At 42.0% G+C, this 19,122-nt stretch overlaps 2 protein-coding genes across 3 annotated transcripts; one reads left to right on the forward strand and one right to left on the reverse strand.

Annotated features, from left to right (window-relative positions):
• Window positions 1-535: 535 nt before the first annotated feature.
• On the forward strand, window positions 536-14,066 carry micall1a (MICAL-like 1a). Its single transcript, XM_047577343.1, has 16 exons — window positions 536-683; window positions 3,172-3,220; window positions 5,025-5,166; window positions 6,353-6,453; window positions 7,553-7,692; window positions 8,514-9,109; window positions 9,188-9,248; window positions 9,388-9,806; window positions 10,579-10,970; window positions 11,055-11,183; window positions 11,262-11,388; window positions 11,494-11,584; window positions 12,019-12,092; window positions 12,519-12,633; window positions 12,717-12,763; window positions 12,865-14,066. Exons 1-16 carry the CDS (start codon window positions 538-540, stop codon window positions 13,005-13,007), a joined length of 2,772 nt encoding a protein of 923 aa, XP_047433299.1. The 5' UTR covers window positions 536-537; the 3' UTR covers window positions 13,008-14,066.
• Window positions 14,067-14,230: 164 nt separating this feature from the next.
• Window positions 14,231-19,080, reverse strand: c2h22orf23 (chromosome 2 C22orf23 homolog). 2 transcript variants are annotated; one of them, XM_047577348.1, is made up of 7 exons: window positions 17,059-19,080; window positions 16,649-16,742; window positions 16,449-16,511; window positions 16,147-16,302; window positions 15,423-15,560; window positions 15,144-15,244; window positions 14,231-14,478 (listed from the first exon to the last, which is right to left on the reverse strand). In XM_047577348.1, the coding sequence occupies exons 2-7, from the start codon at window positions 16,740-16,742 to the stop codon at window positions 14,431-14,433; spliced, it is 600 nt and encodes a 199-aa protein (XP_047433304.1). In that variant the 5' UTR covers window positions 17,059-19,080; the 3' UTR covers window positions 14,231-14,430. The 2 variants fall into 2 exon arrangements, with proteins under 2 accessions (XP_047433304.1, XP_047433302.1); XM_047577346.1 differs by having other exon boundaries at window positions 16,649-16,749; window positions 17,059-18,935.
• Between the last annotated feature and the right edge of the window lie 42 nt (window positions 19,081-19,122).

A 19,122-nucleotide genomic window follows, 5' to 3' on the forward strand; every position in this document is an offset into this window, starting at 1 on the left:
AAACAAAAACGCGTTGTGGTCCACCACCTCAAGGAGGAAACTGTCACCTCTGCTGCTGCCGCTTTGACCGAAACTGCAACATCGCCTGAAAGAATCCTCACAGCGTCTGATCTTCAACGCGACAAAGGAAACCTGCAAACTAGGTGCTGGCTGCTCGCTGCTTTAGCTAGGTGGCTAAGTCGGCTAAGAACTTTCTCGGCAAACTCCTCATTTATCATCAACTCTGGACATAAGCCGTGTTTTTAACTCGGTGCTGCGAGTTTATTGTTGCCGGAATGTCTTCCACACAGGGGGAGACTTTCTCGTAATGCACGTTGTACTTGCAAAAGTTAGCTAACGTCCAGCTAGCTTGCAAGACCTGCTTTTATTTTTTTTTAAAAAAACGTGACTCAGTGGCTGCGGATGAATGTAGCGCGTCGTCACTCGGGGTGTTGTCTGGCCGTGTCCCCGCAACTGCTGCTGGCTGTGTCCCGGTCACGCCTGGGACAGAGACGTATTTTCGTTTGACCGTGTAACTGAGATTTGTATGGCAAGAACATGATGGGATCTCTGAAGGCTCTCCAGGAGTGGTGTCGGATACAGTGTGAGAACTACAACGATGTGGTGATAAGGGACATGTCAACGTCCTTTCGGGACGGCTTGGCATTTTGTGCCATCATCCATCGGTACAGACCTGACTTGATGTAAGTAAGACAAGATTTAATAATTTAATTTTGATACTAACAGATTCAGGTTAACTGTAAAGTAGATTACTTTAGTCATAATCAACTAGTTTTGGACATGGCTGCCTTCAGAGGAAGGTGGAGAAGTCTTTTCGTGGCTTGACACTCTGCTATCTCATAAGAAAAAGACCAATTTCCCCTTTCTTATCACATTTTTAAGTACAGATCTTCCAAATCCAATGATCAAATCAACGTGTCTGGTTATAATCATGTTTGAAACTTTTGCTACACTCAGGTGTTGTAAATATGTAATATTCATTCATATGAATGGTTTTACCAAGATCCCCTGTAGTAATCACAGATACACCAAGGCCACTGTGGTGTAATAAACCAAGTCTGACAAGTCAAGCTCTGTCTGTAATAACAAGCCCCTCCTGTCCGCACTTCACACCTACACACAGAATATACCACAAAAACACCAACACTGTGATTATAATGGCTTCTTATAGGGATGAGCCAATTACGACATCGCCAGCTGTTTTAGCAGCGGCCAAAAATACGAATGTTCTCGTTCACTGGAGTGAGGGAAGAGCCTGAGTGTCTGCCATGTGAACGGGGCCGCCCTGTGCTCCTTTCAAAGTATGTTTCTTGGTCTGCGTATCGAGATAAGTGAATCATTTGTCGTGTAAATATCCACCGAAACGCCAACCTTAACGTGACTCACAGCGGACATGCCAAGCTGTGAAAAAAGCAACTTGTCCCGTGCCACGTAATGTACAGTAGCTCTGTAGACGCCAGCAGGATTAATAGTTTGATTCCCGCTGGAACAAGCTGTTGGTGTCGAGGCGTCCAGTAATTATGTGTTGTGCCCTAGCGGTGTCCTCTGGAGAAAATGTGGTCTGATGAAATAGTTTTCGACAGTGAGCATCTCGCTCCTGCTGTGTTCACAACAAATTGGACTGTACTTGAGTAGTAGGAGGGCAAACTTTCACTAGACCGATCCCCAACGAGCCAGTGAAGTGGAGTGTATTTGCATAAACAGCATAATTAGCTGAAAGTCCTATGAGGGAAACACAAATCGTTCCAGGTTGGTCCCAGCATTCCTTATTGTTGAGCTCTCTGTCCAGCTTCAGTGGCCCAGTCGAACTCTCTCTGATCCAGGCAGACAGTTCATCAGGCTAATCTGCAGCTGAGACCTCCGCCTGTCAAACCGGATTTAGCTCTAATGCAGGACCGGGCCATTGTGGCACTGCGCCGTACTCTGCACCCAATGTATTCTCATCAAAATTCATCACACTGATGCGGAGGAGAGACGACAGTACGGCAAACGGCCTCGCTGGAATTTCTTTAGCCTAGGCCAACTCGACCCACTGAAGAGGGAGTAGATATGAGTGCAGGAAATCATCCGTGACCTAATTAACCAGTGAATGGCAGTCAGTATCGCTTTAAAATGAGATCTTTTCTTGTAGTTCCCATGTAAGTTAGAAACTACGTATTAAATATCTATTTGTTGTACTTGTTTGAGTAAAAAGCCTAATTATTACATGTTCACAGGCTCATGTTGTGACTCCCAGACATGCATGCTCATGCTTCAACTGGATTTAGCAGCTGTACTGGTTCACCTAGGTTTTGATCGTGTGGGTTTTAAATGCGTTCCTCAGCAGTCCTCCTTCCCAAAATAAACCTTGGGAGTGAGACACGGTGGATTAGGTTCGCAATTCACTCCCATGTTTGTCATCTCCGTCAGTGTCTCGCGGCGCCGTCTCCCTCTGCGATGCCCAAAAAGTGTTGAGTTAGAAGCAGTTTTAGGAGTGTTTGTTTCCAAATGCTGCATTTCCATATGGTTGTGTCGGTGACAATGTGGACTTGACACGGCCTTGATATGAGAGCTGCTGCCCTGTGTGTCTGTGGCCATGGGAACTAGATTAGAGGGAACAGAGGTCACTTTGTGCGGCTCCAACACGGAGCTCATTCACAGGATTTTGCCTTCTTGAAAGTTCCACATGGTTTCCACAAACACTCGGCAGGGTATTTTTCTGTCATACTGTTGTTCAAACTACTGCACACATTTACTTAAGCGCACACTTTCATCTTCACCCCCCCCCCCCTCCCTGACATTTTCCAGTTTTACTGCAGGATGTTTACTGTTGAGAGCCCGTCCGTGGTTCCTTGCTCCAGGTATTTCAGAGCAGGGCCTTGTAATTACCAGCCCATCACTCCCGTTCAGCCCCGCTGCTCCTCTCCCTTTGTTCCAGCAGCTTTTCATTCGTGAGGCATCATTTTTTGTGCGGTTTGGAAATTGTTAGCTGTGGTAGGTGGAAAGCATAAGTGCTCACCATCCCCGTCAGGCTGTCCGGCCAATAATAGCATCTTGATGGTTCATAACATAAGTGGGAGTAGGTCAGCAAACTAAACATAGCACCGTCATGCTTCAACATGCAGATTCTTTACGATCTGAAATAGAAAACATACCACAGAATACTTCATAACATTTCTTCCTTCATTCCAGAGACTTCGGGTCGCTGTCCAAAGAGAATGTCTACGAGAACAACCGACTGGTGAGTCACTCCTGCAGCTGTATGTTTTCAGGCTCTTTTCTGATGACATGCTGTTCCTACATGATGCTGTCATCATGGTTAAACTACCTGTGAGCTGGTTCACACGTCTCACGTGGCTTTAAGCGTCTGTTCACACAGGCGTCTGTTCCATACAAGTCTTATGCAGTCATGGTGGGTGTGACCTGAGTGCATTTCAGGGCCTGTGTGGAGTGAATGTTGCTTGATGTTGGGAGAAAGTTAGAGTATTCAGGGGCAGAAAAAAAAATGAAATTCTCGACGCAAGCCTGTGGAGAGACCAGCGAGGATTTAAAGTGGCCAAGTGCTGAGTTTGCATCTTTATCAGTCCTACCATACAGCAAAAAAAAACTTTTCTATCATAATTTCCTTGTTGGATTTTCCACGTCGTCTTGAAGCTTTAAAATGGAAGTTCCCTCCTTTTCAGTCTAAGCTAAGCTTTGGCAGCTATTTGCTGCTTTTTACACTCATTATCCTGCAGTGTTCAAGAAGAGTAAGCAGTTGAAAATGCAGATTTGCACTCACTTGCCAGTTTATTGGGTACACAAGTGATAACGTGTCTGCCTTGCATTAAGTTCCTCTTCATGGGTGTTATAATGTGATGTAAAGATAGTAATGTGGAGGATGTAGTTTGTGGTGCTGGATATATTTAAACACACACAGCCCATTAGCTAAAATTGGGTTGTCAGAATAATAGAAACATTTGTCACTATATCACAATACAGTTCAATAGCACTACACCTCTAAAATGAAAACACTGAATCCTATAACTGTCACGATGCTAAGATTAAGTGCAGAACTGTCATCTTGGAAGGTGTTTGTTAGTAGGTAGGTACTGAGCGAGTCATATGACTCATGACACATGATTCCCTGAATAATCTGACCCTGATCCTGGTTTTGTCTAATCCTGAACTAACAGTTTTTTAAATATATTTCACAATCCAAGAATTAGAAGCGGAAAATCTTTCTAGAATTTAATTTTAAACCAAGACAAGAAAAACATACATTACATACATTATTGGCTGTGAAGTTCATGTGATGTTAATCAGGTCATATCGAAGTTTCTTCATGGTTTTGTTTTTAGACACATCTACCCATTCTACCCACACAAGCACACACGCATTTATACACCGGAGCCACACACTGGGAGCAACCGGGGGTTCAGTGTGACATGTTCTGTGGATCAAAGTCCTGATCCTCTGGTTCATGAGCAGCCCACTCTACGAGCAGAGGGAGCTGCTCTGCAGCACGTTATCTGCACAGTGCAATCTAATCTGAGTCATTTACATGTCGTCTCCCTTTGCACACAGGAGTCTTTCAGCTTTGTTTGACTATTGTATGTTGTTGTGTTACCTAATCTAAACACTTATTTGTTCAGTGAAATTTTTCATTAGACTGTCGCTGATCCTCAAAAGGCAATACAAACGGGTAAGATTATTCACGGAGTCATGTTTCTTCTGGTTGGTGGCTTCTGATAGAAGTTAGATTAAAACGTTTTCAGTCTACCAGGACGGTGCATTCATACTAATCTCAGTTTGCATCAGTTGAGAGCCTGATTAAAGAGTACATCCAGAAGAGCATACTGTCTAGTTTTTCCTGTTTTCAATCTATGCAGATGGTTTCGCTTTTATTCACCAAGTTTTTGATGTTGTAGTTTTTTATCCTGCAGAGCCGGTGCCAATATGAAATGTAATATGAAAAATAGTGATTTGAGTCAATATTCACATTTCACTGCTTTCTTACTCTTCCTACTTCTTTTACCTTTTCTTTTGCCTTTGTATCATCACAGGCGTTTGAAGTGGCCGAAACGCAGCTCGGTATTCCGGCCCTGTTGGACCCAGAAGACATGGTGTCCATGAAAGTGCCTGACCGGCTCAGCGTCATCACATACGTGTCCCAGTACTACAACTTCTTCAATAATAAGGCTCAAGGTGTGTGCGCCCTTGGTTCAACTGTGGATATAAAATATTTCCCAGGAGGTTCTTCTCCCAAACATTTCACGTTTAAACCAATATGCCACAACATTAAAACCATCTGCAACATTGTTGATCTCGATGCAATGTCTTGTTCTTCTGGGAAACCTGGGTCTCGGCATTTATGTTGTTGTTACTTTGTAACCTGAACATAGTTGTAGACTAAGCACACCTTCATCTGTAAGAAGGTGTTTTGTGCATTATATTTCCCAGATAAGTAAATAAGACACCTGCTCATCATTGTGGTGTTAAAGTGATTTATCAGACCCGGCCACATGCTTTTAATTCTTCATAGTCCTGTTGTGTCTACACGGCCCCATACAAAACAAACTGTGATACACTGAATGTTCTGACTCATTTCTATGAGAACCTGCATCAACTAAGCTTGTCTTTTGGATCTGACCGCACGAGCCAACCTTCACTCCCCACATGCATAAATTTCCCTGTTTCCATTTCACGGTTATTCCTCCTTTCTTGATAAAGACCACTGCAGATCAGGAACGCTGCACAAGAGCTGCAGATTTGGAGATATTCTGACACAGTTATCTAGTCATTACAAAGTCATTAAAATCTAACATCAACTAAATATTTCCTTGCTATCTAATATGTCCCCCTTATAGACAGGTGTATCAATAATGAGATAATGTCTTTTTTTCACTTGACCAGTGATGCTTTGACTGAGGGGGTGAATTCAGTAATGCAACTTAATTTAACAGTTTTGTTGGGGAAGGTTTTTTTTTTTTTTTTTTTTTTTTTTAAATTGCTCTATTATGAACAGATTATGTCTGGCCTGTCAAATCTATCTGTCTAGCTGGGATTTATTCATACCTCTACATGTCATCTGACAAAGTGGAGTTTACAGCAAAATTGCATATTTTTTTCCTCTGTATGTGTTGAAACACATAATGTAATTGAAAAGGCATGTTACGAGGCTTTTATCCTGACCAGACTTGAGTTTTGCTGCCCCAGGCTAGAAAAGTACTGCCGTTCTTCAAAATCCTACCCATTTATAACTCTGAGCCCATCAGACGGTCCAGCTCCAGCACACAATGAGATGGAGTAGTTTAACTTGTGGGTGTGACAATGACTCAAAGGATTTGTTTGTGTTGGTAAATGATGACGTCCTCTCCTTCCTTCAACACAGCAAACCCACCTTGTATGAAGAGACTGAGTTCTGCTGGTCTCAATGAACCAGCCCAGAAAAGGCCTCCGACTCCTTTGGAAGACAAAGTGGTTGGAACTGAGGTAAGTACAGGACTTGGCCAAAGCAGAATGTCACAGAGATTAACAAGAATTACCTTCCTCTATTTTTTGTGGCCACTCTCTGAGCTCTGCATGTTTTCTAGTGGAGCTGCATGTTGCAGGCTCTAGGTGATTTCTTTAATGGTGGCATGGTCTGTATAGGCACACTGAAACATAGCATATTTAGTGGAACAAATGTAATGTCTACTGTAACAACTCATTTTGCATGAACATTTTGGGTTTGTTGACTCCTACTAGTGTAACTTCCTTGTAACCTCTGTGACGCCCTTGTGAGTTTTTTGTCGTGCAGCATGGGGGAAAGCAAAAATAGCAGTAGTATAAGTCTATAAAGATAGCCTCTGTATCCTGTCTCTCTTTTCTTTCGCATGCCTTCAACTTCTTTCCTCCGTTCCACGTACTGGCATCCTCCTCCTCATCCCCCTCTCCCATCTTCAGATGGAAAATCATTCCACTCCCTCCTCTTCCTGTTCTTCTTCCTCCTCCTCCTCCTCCTCACATCTGATCTCCCCTCCACTCTCTGGTCCTGAGCCTAGGCAGTAGGGTGGGGGTGGGGAGTGGGCTAGGAGGTGAAAGCAAAACAATTAGGTCAGTCTTGTTTAACCATCTCTTGTTACGTAAGCTACTAACAGTTGCACTATCCCTAAAACTGTGTGCCGACTTTTGTAAGATGCTGCTCAACCCTCTTATTAACGCCAACGACCCAAATGCCTGAAAACAACATGTCAACACTAAACATCAATCACAGACAAAATGTGTGACTCTCAGAGACACTAAGCCAAGCGGTTTGGATTTTGTATTGTACTAATAAAACCCTTTCTTCATTTTGATATTTTTGTATTAATCAAATGGCATCACATGCTGAAAATCAATCAATTAACAGTGTGAATCAGCAAACATCAGTAGATGTTACACTAATCGAGTAGATTTAGCCGGATAAACAGAATGAACAATCGACATCCTCAAATCCTGACTCCGTGTATGATCTCACCTTCCCCCATTATTACTCTCCATCTTCCCCCTTCCCCTGATGTCTCCTGCCCCGTCCCCTTCCTGCGAACTACATCCCGGTTGCTTGCACTAGCCGACCCAGGCAGACGCGGAGGCGGTTGTTGCAGCCAGACCCAGCGCTCTCAGCAGCACCTGCGCCGCCTGCCAGAAGCACGTTCACCTGGTGCAGAGGATCCTGGTGGAGGGAAAGCTCTACCACCGGAACTGTTTCAGGTGAATGCTACAGCTCATTCCTGTGATAAACTATGCTTTCAAACCTTCCATTACAAAACTGTAATTTTCTTGAATATATAATCACTGACACCTGTCGTAATTTAAATTACATTTGTGGTCATCTGTTTGTCTGCTGACACTGGACTTCCTGTGTTACTGTTTTTACACTAGACAAGCTATAGCCAACAGGCTCATTCCTGTTGAACAAACAAAACAACTGAAAAATGGTAATAATAGAGCAACCATTTTAACCTTGACAGACATTGGAAGAAATTACTTTTTTCAGTTTTCATGTGTAGTTATTTCTCCTGTTGTACCCACACTCGTCTGTTGTAGCCGTTTCATGGTTTTGAACAAGCACTGTTATGGCTTTAAATTAGTTTTTTTTTTTTTTTTTAAATGCTCCATGAGAATGAACTCCCATATTAATTATTCAGTGTCAGCAGTAACCTGCATGTCAGGACTTGGCTGCACCGTCTTTTGACAGCTTCACAACAAAACTTTTCAATGTTTCATGAGTTGGATCATCTTATTGTGAATAACAACTGCTGGAAATGTTTGGTGTACGTTAATAATACTAATAATAGATTCATGTATTGTTTTCTGGAATTGATGGACACAGAGGTCGTGTGTATATACAGGTATTGAATTGTCCTTTTTTGAAAAAGTGCTTGCTATAAAAACTGGATTTGTAGTCATGAAAAAAAAAAATCTGAAGGGTAATTTCAAGAAGAGATGACAGCAGATGAATTTTGTGGACTCCGGTCTGTTGCTGACCTTTATCTTGCTCTTATTCTTCTCCTGTGTCATTGTTATCTCAGGTGCACAGAGTGTCGCAGCACTTTGCTTCCTGGATCCTACAAATTTGGGAGCGACTCCGGAGCGTTGGTTTGTACACATCACCTTACAAGGCATGCCTTAGCCAGTCAGAATGGACGGCCAGATCTCAGTAAAAGACCAGAGGCCATCCAGTCTGCCAGGACCGGTCGCAGCACAGTTCCTCATACGGCGCTGTCTGAGGACGTCCAGACAGAGACTCCTGCTGTAAACCAAACAAACAATACTGACGAGCCCAGCAGTGACTCTCTCACCGTCGCTCCTGTTATAACAAACACAGCAGACGCTTTGGAGGAAGAGGCAGAGGAGGGCACAGAGACGGAGGAGAAACCACGTCCTGCATCTCCTCCCAACCCTTTTGATGAGAGCGAAGAAGAGGAGGAAGAGGAGGAGAAAGAGGAGGGAGCACAAACACCAGCCAAATGTACAGCTAACGGGGACATTCCTTCGACACTTGTCGGTCACCTCGAAGGTGGAAGTCGACCTGTGCCCGCACCCCGTCGGGTCCCTGAACCGACCCCTCCGCCTCGACCGGCCCCGAGGGTTCGGCTTCCCCGCACATCAGATGGTCTCACAGTCGGTACGTGCTCGGTGCAGAATATAAATTCTATAAAGATAACTAACATCAGTGACGCTCACATTCTTTATGAAACCACAGGTGAACACCAGAAACCTCCAACTCCTCCCAAACCTCGAGAAAGATCCCAGTCGCCTGCAAGGTATCCGAGTTCCTGTTTGATCCTTTGTTTTCCTGTCTCTCACCACCATTTCACCTGCCTCACTCATATCACCAGTCACTTCTTTGTTGTCTTCCTCTTTGTGACCCCTCCATCACTATTTGTGTGTCTCACCGTTCAGTGGCACCCATAAACCTAAAGACCCACCTTGGCTCGCCCTGGTCCAATCAGAAACTAAGAAGAAGAAAGCCCCTCCCCCGCCCCCTGCAGGACTGGCAACACCTCCAAATACAGGCTCTTTGTCCTCTCTCAAAGGGGAGGCCTCCAGACCCAGCACGCCTCCTCAGCCCTCCAACCCGTTTGAGGACGACGACGACGAAAGCAATGAGCCAAATGAGGAGGAGGAGAGTGAAGGGAAAGCGGTTCCCCCCGCCGTGGTGGTCAGTCACCCCTGGTACAGCATCACTCAGGCGGCTGACGCAGCAGCTGCAGACACGACCCCGACTAAAGCGAGTTCATCTCGCTCTGCCAGTCCCTCAAGCGCCAGGAGCAAGAAACGGCCGGCACCTCGTGCTCCTCAGCCACCCACTGGTAACCAAGGTCGGTTTTATCAGCAACCAGCTAGCTGAACCAATAAAGCCGCACTTCACAAATGTCAAAATAAACTCTCACTGTACAATATCTGCCTTGAAGTTTGTCAGTTAATGGAGGAATTAAATTCAAAGAAGACTTCAAGTCAGTCTCCACTGAGTAGGAATAATAGTGACATTGACATTGTGGTGATAATCAAGACATTTGTAGTGTTTTGTTTTTAAAAATATCTTGTGGTCTTCTATATCTTTATTTGGATAGTTAGTAGAAAGAGAGAGAGGAGGAGGAGCAAGACAGCTTGAACTGAACCTGCACCACTGCAGTGAAGACATAGTCTCAGTTTATACCTGATGTAGACGTAGATGTAACTGGAGAGCAATGGAGCAGCGACTACTCCTTTTTTTTTTTAACAGCTGCACTGATTTACTTTCATTGTGATTTCAGAAGGTGACATCTGTAGATCTCTATAGAAGTGAGGTCATGTGACTGACCTGTATTGACCCTTTGGCCTTAAAAAGGACTGTTGTCCTGTTGTGTTATCGCAGATTTTTTATTATTATGTTTTATCAAACATTATTACGTATTTTTCACCATCTTTTAATCATTTGGAATGAAAATCACAGAGCACCTTTCTGAAGAGTGTCAAACTAAAAACAGACTTAAAGGGATGTTATATATAGACGTTAATTCTTAAAATGTTCCCTTCTGTTCTGTTTCCTCCTCCTTTCTCCATTTCATCTACCGTTTCCTACGACTTTGATTCCAAAACTGTCTTCTTCAGCTCTCTCTCACTCTCAGCCCTCCTCGTGCTCTCCCTCTCCAGCTCTCAGTACAGAGAGTTTGTCTTCTGGGTCAGAGCACAGCTCCTCCCGTCTTCCTTTGCGCGGCGGCGCCACCATTGACCAGGAACACGCCGTCACAAAAAGCGTGTCGGAGCCTTCCATCTGTTCACCGTGCGACTCCGCTGCTTCCCCTTCCTCCTCCTCAACTGAACGTCTGCCTCATACAGTCCTGACTCCGGGCCCTTCGCCCATGCCCTCAAACGCCAGCTCCGCGCCAGCCACTCCACAGACCGGTCGCAACTTGGGGTCCAAAGGTCTCGGACCTCCACCGCCACGACCCACCACGACCCCCAGCCCCTTGGCCTCGGCAGCTACACCGTCACACAACAAAGTAATGACATCGTGTCTGAATGAAACCACAAATGAAGCAATGCAAATAAAGCACATGACTTAAATCTCCCTTTTCTCTTTTTAGCGGACATGTAAGGAGAACCCCTTCAACAGGAAGGCTTCTCCCTCTCCTGCTAAATCCAGACCACCCAAAGGCCCCCGCCCGGCTCGACCTCCAGCGCCGGGCCACGGCTTCCCTCTTATCAAACGCAAGGTACAAATGCAAAAGACGCAGCGCGTTTCACCATAATGTCAGTGGAAATAGTACTCACGCGGTGAAAATGTTCTTCAGGTGCAGTCAGATCATTACATCCCGGTGGAGGACATCCACGGGGAGATGGGTGATCTGGAGAAGCAGCTGGATGAGTTGGAGCGGAGGGGGGTGGAGCTGGAGAAGAAGCTGAGAGACAATCCCAACGGTATCACATCACGAGACCTTCACAATACAAAACTAATCAAAGGAAATCAGCTCCTTATGTTGCACACCTGATCGTGTTCCTTCCGTGTGTTTGTTGTGCATCCAGACGAGGACGAGGAGCACCTGCTGGTGGACTGGTTCACTCTGATTCACGACAAACACCTTTTAGTCCGCAGAGAGGCTGAGCTGGTTTACACGTGAGTTTCAGGATGCAGCGCGGCACAAACGTTTGGGTTGTCAGACCTCAAATTCCACCAGTCATGTAAAGTCATTAGACTGTGACACTAGCAAAGGCTCTTTCGCCTGTCGATCTCATAACTCCTAGTATCTGAGTATAAAGCAGTTAGTGTTTCAGAGTCTTAATACTTTTACTGTGACTGGAGCAGTACTGCTTATTTAGAAATGCCTTGTACAAAATATGGGTTTTACTTTACTGTCAGAACAATGTTAAAATGTTCTCAAAATACACACTGAATACAGTCAAATCCTGTCAAATATATATACGTATTATAGAAATACACACGGTATTGTATCCTATATTTTTACTATCTAGGTGTTTACGCTACTTTACGCAGAATCTTCAGGTAAAAATGTGAAGAACCGTTTCTAACACATTGTTTGTTCTCCACAGGGCAAAGCAGCAGAACCTGGAGGAGAGGCAAGCTGATGTGGAGTACGAGCTCAGGTGTCTCCTCAACAAACCAGGTGTTTTTTTGGAAATCAGATTCATTGATCCTTGACGTTCTTACTTCGCTTGTAACTTCTGCACACACACACACACATCAACAAAGGAGCCGCTAGTGTGTTATTTGAACAAAAACCTGCACAAACGTTTAATAAAACTGATTTTGTCATTGCATTCATTAGTGTTATTGAACAATGAAACTCGTTGTGATCATGGCAGCAGTATACATACATTCTAGTGTAGCTCTATGTGGATGGTAGATGTGCATTTGTGTGTGATGATAAAAGCATGATGATGCTCTGCTGTCGCTTTAATAATTTATTAACTGTCTGAACACTTGCTTATGGTATAAATGTCCCATATTTAATTCATGATCAAAGTAAAATAGAATGAGAACCATGTATTGATAATACATCATTCTTTTTTTCCTTCCTTCCTGTGATCAGAGAAAGACTGGACTGAAGAGGACAAGAGTCGGGAGCAGGAGCTAATGGCTGAGCTGGTTACCATCATCGAACAGCGCAACCAAATAGTGAACAACATGGACCAGGACAGGCAGAGGTAATCAATAACTCGGGTGCAGTGACCCAGAACGCTGAAAGATATTTGCAGCTACCAGCAGGATAACGGTTGATCTGTTACAGGGAAGAGGAGGAGGACAAACTGATGGAAGCTATGTTGAAGAAAAAAGGTGGGATGATGTTTCATACATAGCAAATTCAAGATTAAGTCATATTCACTCTTTATTCTCTTCATGACTTTTAATGTTTTATTTACTTCCATCCATATCAGACTTTAAGGATCCAGACAGCGACCAGCAGAAGAAGAAAGGGGGAAAGTTCAAACCCATTAAAGTGCTGAAGAGGCTGAGCAACAAAGGAGAACCGGGAAAGAGCTACAGCTCTCGCAAGGAGAAAAGTAAAGGAGGAGAGTAGAACATTTAGTTCAAGAGTACATCTCTTTATTTTAACAATTCTAGGAAAAGGATATTTTTCAAAGAAAGGTCAAGAAGATGAAGACTCCTCTTCATGATGTTAATCTTTTTAAGGACAACACAGGATCCAAACCTGCTGACATCTCATTATCGCCTCCTTAATGTCTCTGTAGTGACTATTTTCAGTTGCCTTTCAAAGAACAGCTCAAGTGCTTTAAGCTCTAAATATTGAAGCTAGTGAAATGCAGACTAAGTTTCTGTGTTGCTGCACTGATTTGTGTCCTTGCTTCATTCTCCCTGCACTGTACAGTGACTGTGTCCTGCTGCAGATCTTCATCAAGGTGAAGCTAAGGTGCGATTCGCAGTTTGAATCCTGATATCCATGTTTTACTATTAACCTCATTTACACTCCTTGAATCCTCATCTCCTGTCGTCTTTCAAACATGAGTGGATATCTGAACTTTTATGTCATGTCTGGTCTGAGTCTGTGGTACTAGTAATATGTTTTTATGGTAAAATTTGCTTTAAGCTGCAGCATCTGCTCTTGAAATGCTCAATCCACTATGGAAACGTGTCTTCTAGCTGCTATATTGTTTGTGGTTTCCTTATGTTTGTGTCCTTTGTGTAAAAGCTTTTCATCAAACACATGGATGAAAGTATTTATGAGTGAGTGTGACTGGGAAGCAAAAGAAAATTTGTTGTCTTTGGGAGAACATGACATATATGTAACAAACTGCAGATATCGCTTAGTTAAATGTCACACACACAATACTGGACATTAAGAAAGAAAAATATACAAAATTTCATCAACTGTAGCAAAACCCAAGTTAAGAACAGTTTAAACCATTGGTGGAAAACCTGGATATGCAATCATTAATTTATATTTTACCATTTCCTTCAGTGTTTTGCCTTAAAATGAATAGGATAATAGAGCTGCAATTGTTTGAGTGCCATTTATTTAACTGCAAATGTCTGAATGTTTACTTATTTTATGTTTACCTGTTTTGTCATTTAGATTTTATATTTGTCCTTCATTTTAAAAGTAACCTTTAATCTTTAATGTTGTGTGTGTGTGTTTCTGTGCCTAACGACCCGTCCAGATGAATTCAAAGGGTTTCTGCTGCGCTACATTATTTTCAACGAGACATTGTTCTAAAACAGCAACACAATCATATAAAACACTGACAGTAGAAGGCAGAGGAATAATTGAAAACAAAAAGGATATGTATGTATAACATAGTTGTTGCAGGTTTAATGGACTTAAAAAGCTGGAGCACAAGGCAGCGATTGGCTTTAAGTTCACACACTTTACTCGCCTCATTCACACGTCATTGTGTTGAATGGTGAGGGGTTTAAAAATGGTGGTTGTCAGACTGAAACTGCTGAATGTTATTGTCTGTTATGAACTCCTCTGTTATTGCGTCCTACTTGGGACGGCTGGTCTTTTCCAACAACTCCAGCTCTCGAATTTTCTGTAAAGGGAGTCATGATGGCACAGATTTAAGTGCAGTTTTGATTCCATTGAGAATTAAACACACATCATAAATCAGTTACGTTAAAGCTCCAAAGACCTTTTTTCAAAACACGAGACCTTGAGGTCGACTTCACAGGTGGAAACTCTGGAACCTTATCTTGGAAAACAAGGTAGTCAAAGGTAAGAGCCCCTGTTTTCCTCACCGCAGTGGTTCACTTCCAGCCCCTTGCTGCATGTCATACACCCCATGAATTCCTGTTTCTCTTTGTTCACAATATCTAAAAAGGTCAGTTTAATAAAAGATAACTTCTAAGTCAAGAAATTCAGTGAAAATTCATAAAGTAGAATTTGTTTTTGTGAGAAATCACATCACTGCACACGGCTACTGTGACTGGGCAGCTTGTGGAGAAAGAAAACGTTAACAATGATGTTACATGGTGTTCGGTTGTGTGATCTAATGAAGGAGTTTGGTTTTCTTCAACCATCTTACAATGAACTTTCCTGACTTGCAACACTGTCTTTTAAATAGCCAGTATTACTTTCACTAGTTATTCATGGCACAATTCAAACTGGACAAAAATGTATTTTTTTTTTCCAAAATAAGGTCCAGAGGGATCCACAGGAAGACTTCCCCTGGCTATATTTAAACCACTGCTTGATTACCTGTGATATCTCCGTGTCGATTATGCCGATATACTCCCTCTCCTGACCCAGAGAAGCCATGTCTGCCAGAAACTGTCTTCTCTCCTCTATTCCATTCAGAACTACAGAGCAGAAGTATTATAGACTTAGTCTGAGGAACACTGGAAATCGTATTCATACTTGCAGAGGACAAGATGTATTACTCAGAGGTACATTTCTAAAAAAAAAAAAAAAAACTAACTGAAACGTGTCTTGTGGCTGTAACTTTTGCATCTTGTGTTTCTGTGCTCTCAGTCTCACCTTCCTCATATCTCTGTTCCTCCTCTGACTTTTCAGTGGTGCACTTTGCTGGGACTTTCTCACGAGATGCAACTCTGATCTCTTCCTGCCCTGTCGCCAAGATATTCTGAAGCCTCCTCTTCTCTTTTTCTAAGTCTCCTAAGGTGAAAGGGTGAATCTGGTAATGAATGACTTACAGTAGACACCGGTAAGGCATAACATTATGACCACCTCCTCTTAGTTATCAGAGAATGGACATGTGTCTTCTCAGCGTGTTCTGTGGTGTCTGGTAACAGGATGTTGTTAGTGGGGGCCTTTGGGTCCTGTGGGTTAAGGGGAGAGTCTCTGTGGATCATCTCTACTAACCATACTTGAACAGTTTGGGATCTAGTGAATTTCGAGGCCAGGTCAACACTTTGTGCTGTTTTTCTTTTCTTTTTTTTAGTTGTTCTGTTTTTGTTTTTGTGGCTGCCGCCATCAAGTAGTGTCATTGCTATGGGGGAGTGTTTGTTCTGGTCTAGGTGGGTGGTACATGTCTAAGTAACATCCACACAAATGACAAGTCCAAAGGTTTCCCAGCACAATACTGAATTGTCACAAGATGGTCAGTGTTATTTACTTTTCCTGTCAGTGGTTTTATTGTTGTGGCTGCTTGGTATACACTTATTTATAATAATTATTTATATCGTATACACTTACTTTGGTATACACAAATTTAATACGGTTGACAGTTCAGAGAACATACGTGTAGGACCAGGACGAAACATCTCTCTTGTGTAGCTGTTTCCCGACCGACAACATTCTGCGCTGCGTCTCTGTGAATGGCCTGAGATGTGTTTCTGCACAAATTTAGTTTGTGAAGATGGTGCAGTATTCCAGGTCAGAGGCAAAGCGGGTTCATCTGAATGGAAAAAGTTTTTTTAAAAAAAAGGGTGAATATATAATACATGAAACCCATTAATACTTGACATCGATACTTTGTATTTGTGTACTTTGTGTACATTGGCACAAATGCCATGTTACTCCCATCCACACAAACAAACTTACTCTTTGAGGATTTGTTAATCTGTTTTCTCTGGAAGTTGGTAAGCCTTGATTCCTGCTTCATTACTAGCATTCATTAGCACGAGAGAAGAACATACAGAATATTACATATTATAATCCATTCCTTTTCACTAGTGTACCCATTGTTCTGGTTCTTTGTTGGGCTTATTGAGAGGGACATATCATCTAATGCATCATCTCACATCTCAGCATGTCCTGGCTCTCCTTGCTGCTCTGAGTGGCTCTGGGGTTGTTCCACAATCCCCTGCCAGGTGTAAAATGTGAGGAGGCCTCCATCTGCAAACTCAAAGACATGCAAAGGACATTACAAGCCACGCTTCAATTGGAAAAGTTTGTTTTGGGTTGCTTTAACCCTCACTTTAAATTAAAAATTATTTTCAAAAATATTAGATTTTTTCAAATTTACATGGTCATCTGGTTGAATAAATCTTTAGTTAAGGCACACGCTGAATTTTCTCATCAACACAGTTAATTAGCTGTTAGCTAACAGCTAGTCTGTTTACATCAGTGCCCTTTCTGCGTGGCTAAAAATCAACAACTGAGCGGCCGTCAGCTCAGTATTAAGAAATGTACATAAATAAACATATCTTACCACGTTTTTATGGCAAGTCCTTCATATGGACTGTAAACACACTAACTACAAACTCCAGACAGGAAGACGGCGGCGTCTGTGTATAGCCTGTTGCTATAGTAACCAAGTAGCCAGTCCTTCCTTTTAAAAGCTCAGTAAATATAGTGTTATAACTCTACAGTTTTTTTTTTATAAAAATCACTATAATTTAGATGTTCTTTCCCAACACTGACCTTTAAAAAATAATAATAAAAAAGCAAAAACAAGAAAAAGAAAAAAAATACATTTAATTGTTAGGGGCGCTGTGACAAGAATTGGCCACTAGATGGAGACAGGTCGTTTTTAATGGTTGACACTTCTATCAGTAATGAAAACACCAACAAAATAAACAATTTGTGCCTGAAACATTTTGTAATTTTATTCCTCGTATGGAATATGTCTATATGTCTATCATAACAATACCGGAAGAAATAATAAAATATTAAAATAAATTCAATATGTACAGCTGCAAAGGTCTATAATGGGAATTACCATTGTATTAATGAAAAGGGATATTTTGAGGACATTTTTAAAATATTTTTCAGTAATTTATGCTTTTTATTTATTGGAGAATAAAAGAAAAGTGTTCCAAGTATCTGACCACTAAGCTGGGAACTGTGAATAAAGTGAACCCTCATGTTTCAAACAAACAGACTTGTCTGTGACGTGTTTAAGGTCATAAGTTGATCGTTCTGTTGAGGTGACCGCCAGAATTTCCAGCCTGCACACTAGATGTCTTGTGCAGTCGTCACTCAGAGGCAGAGTCTTTATCAGTGGAGGGCTAGTCATCAGGGATCAGCAGCAGTCAGGGCTCCATTATCTGTAGAAAGACAGCAGCCTGTCTTTGCCTCCTGTCAACAGATAAACAGAAGCCAGAATATAATCACCTTTAACACACAGGTCTTCTCAGAACCACATGTCCTCACTGGGAATGCAGATACCGACCTGTGTACGGGTTAAACTAATAGAATTAGAAGGATTCGCAATTTATTGCAGGCTCTAACCATTAATTATGACACATCTATTATTATTTTTTAGTATTTCTGTTTATATTAACCATCTGTCTACTATGTTTGTTAGTGACTTACAGGTTCACACTAAGAGACTGTGGGCAGTCTTGCTATAAAAATCAACATAAAAGGAAGTCTTTGTGAACACATTACATACAATAAAAGGTGCACACACTGTACATGTACTCATGCACTGTGTGCCAAAGAGTGCTTTATTCGATAGTGGTCCATCATCTGATAATGACCGAAGACAGTGTGTGCACCATTAGCCTGTAGGATGTATTTTACATGTGCAATTTCTTCGTGACTGCAGCTAATGGAAATATGGATAATTCTTTTAAGGTTTTTTTGAAGTGGGTGTAATTTCTGTAGCTGCCTGATATTTTTTCATTTATCTTTCCATTTGTATTTGTTTGAAATGAATTGTTGTGTTGTCAAAGTTTTCAAATGAGACTGCTGTTAAATGCCTTCATTTTAAGTTATTATACAATATATTTTAACTGGCTCTTTTGCATATTGTCTTAATTTGCCTGTTCTAGAATCAATTATAGACAAATTGTTAATTATGCTGTGTGCAATATGAAATCAGCTTTTCTTTCAGATATTCACTTGACAAATCAAAACAGGATGATCGTCTGTGGTCTCAAGTTTCACAAACATACACGTATACAACTTTTATTTATCAATCCAGTCGTCATTATCGTGTGCGTGTGTCTGTATTTTCTATATTTCACCCAACTCAACTATATGAAGTTAGTATTATCTCGTGAAACTATAAAATATATCATCTTCACACGCTGAAGAACTCAGAAAGCGTATTTATCTCACAGCATGTTGTTGCTCATGTTACGATACATGCAGGATACTAAAAATATGTTCAGAGTGGTAATAAATGATGGTCACACGGCATGTATGTGTTATTTACAGGATGAAAAGCTTGTCATTCATCAGATTCTCTGCCCTGAAACCCACAGAAACAGGAAGACGTTGAGTTGAGGTAGAGATAATAATTATAAATGACCAATCTTAAGGGATA

Source organism: Mugil cephalus, chromosome 2 (genome assembly GCF_022458985.1).
Source record: "Mugil cephalus isolate CIBA_MC_2020 chromosome 2, CIBA_Mcephalus_1.1, whole genome shotgun sequence".
Taxonomy (NCBI): Eukaryota; Metazoa; Chordata; class Actinopteri; order Mugiliformes; family Mugilidae; genus Mugil; species Mugil cephalus.

Bases quoted from the DNA above. Each gene is read 5' to 3' on its own strand.
- micall1a (XM_047577343.1), top strand. From the start codon at position 538: ATGATGGGATCTCTGAAGGCTCTCCAGGAGTGGTGTCGGATACAGTGT. The intron at 684-3,171 runs GTAAGTAAGACA...CCTTCATTCCAG, and splicing joins CGGTACAGACCTGACTTGAT to AGACTTCGGGTCGCTGTCCA. The intron at 12,634-12,716 runs GTAATCAATAAC...GATCTGTTACAG, and splicing joins ATGGACCAGGACAGGCAGAG to GGAAGAGGAGGAGGACAAAC.
- c2h22orf23 (XM_047577348.1), bottom strand. From the start codon at position 16,742: ATGGAGGCCTCCTCACATTTTACACCTGGCAGGGGATTGTGGAACAAC. The intron at 15,245-15,422 runs GTGAGACTGAGA...TCTGCTCTGTAG, and splicing joins GGAACAGAGATATGAGGAAG to TTCTGAATGGAATAGAGGAG. The intron at 14,479-15,143 runs GTAATCAAGCAG...CTCCCTTTACAG, and splicing joins TCGACACGGAGATATCACAG to AAAATTCGAGAGCTGGAGTT.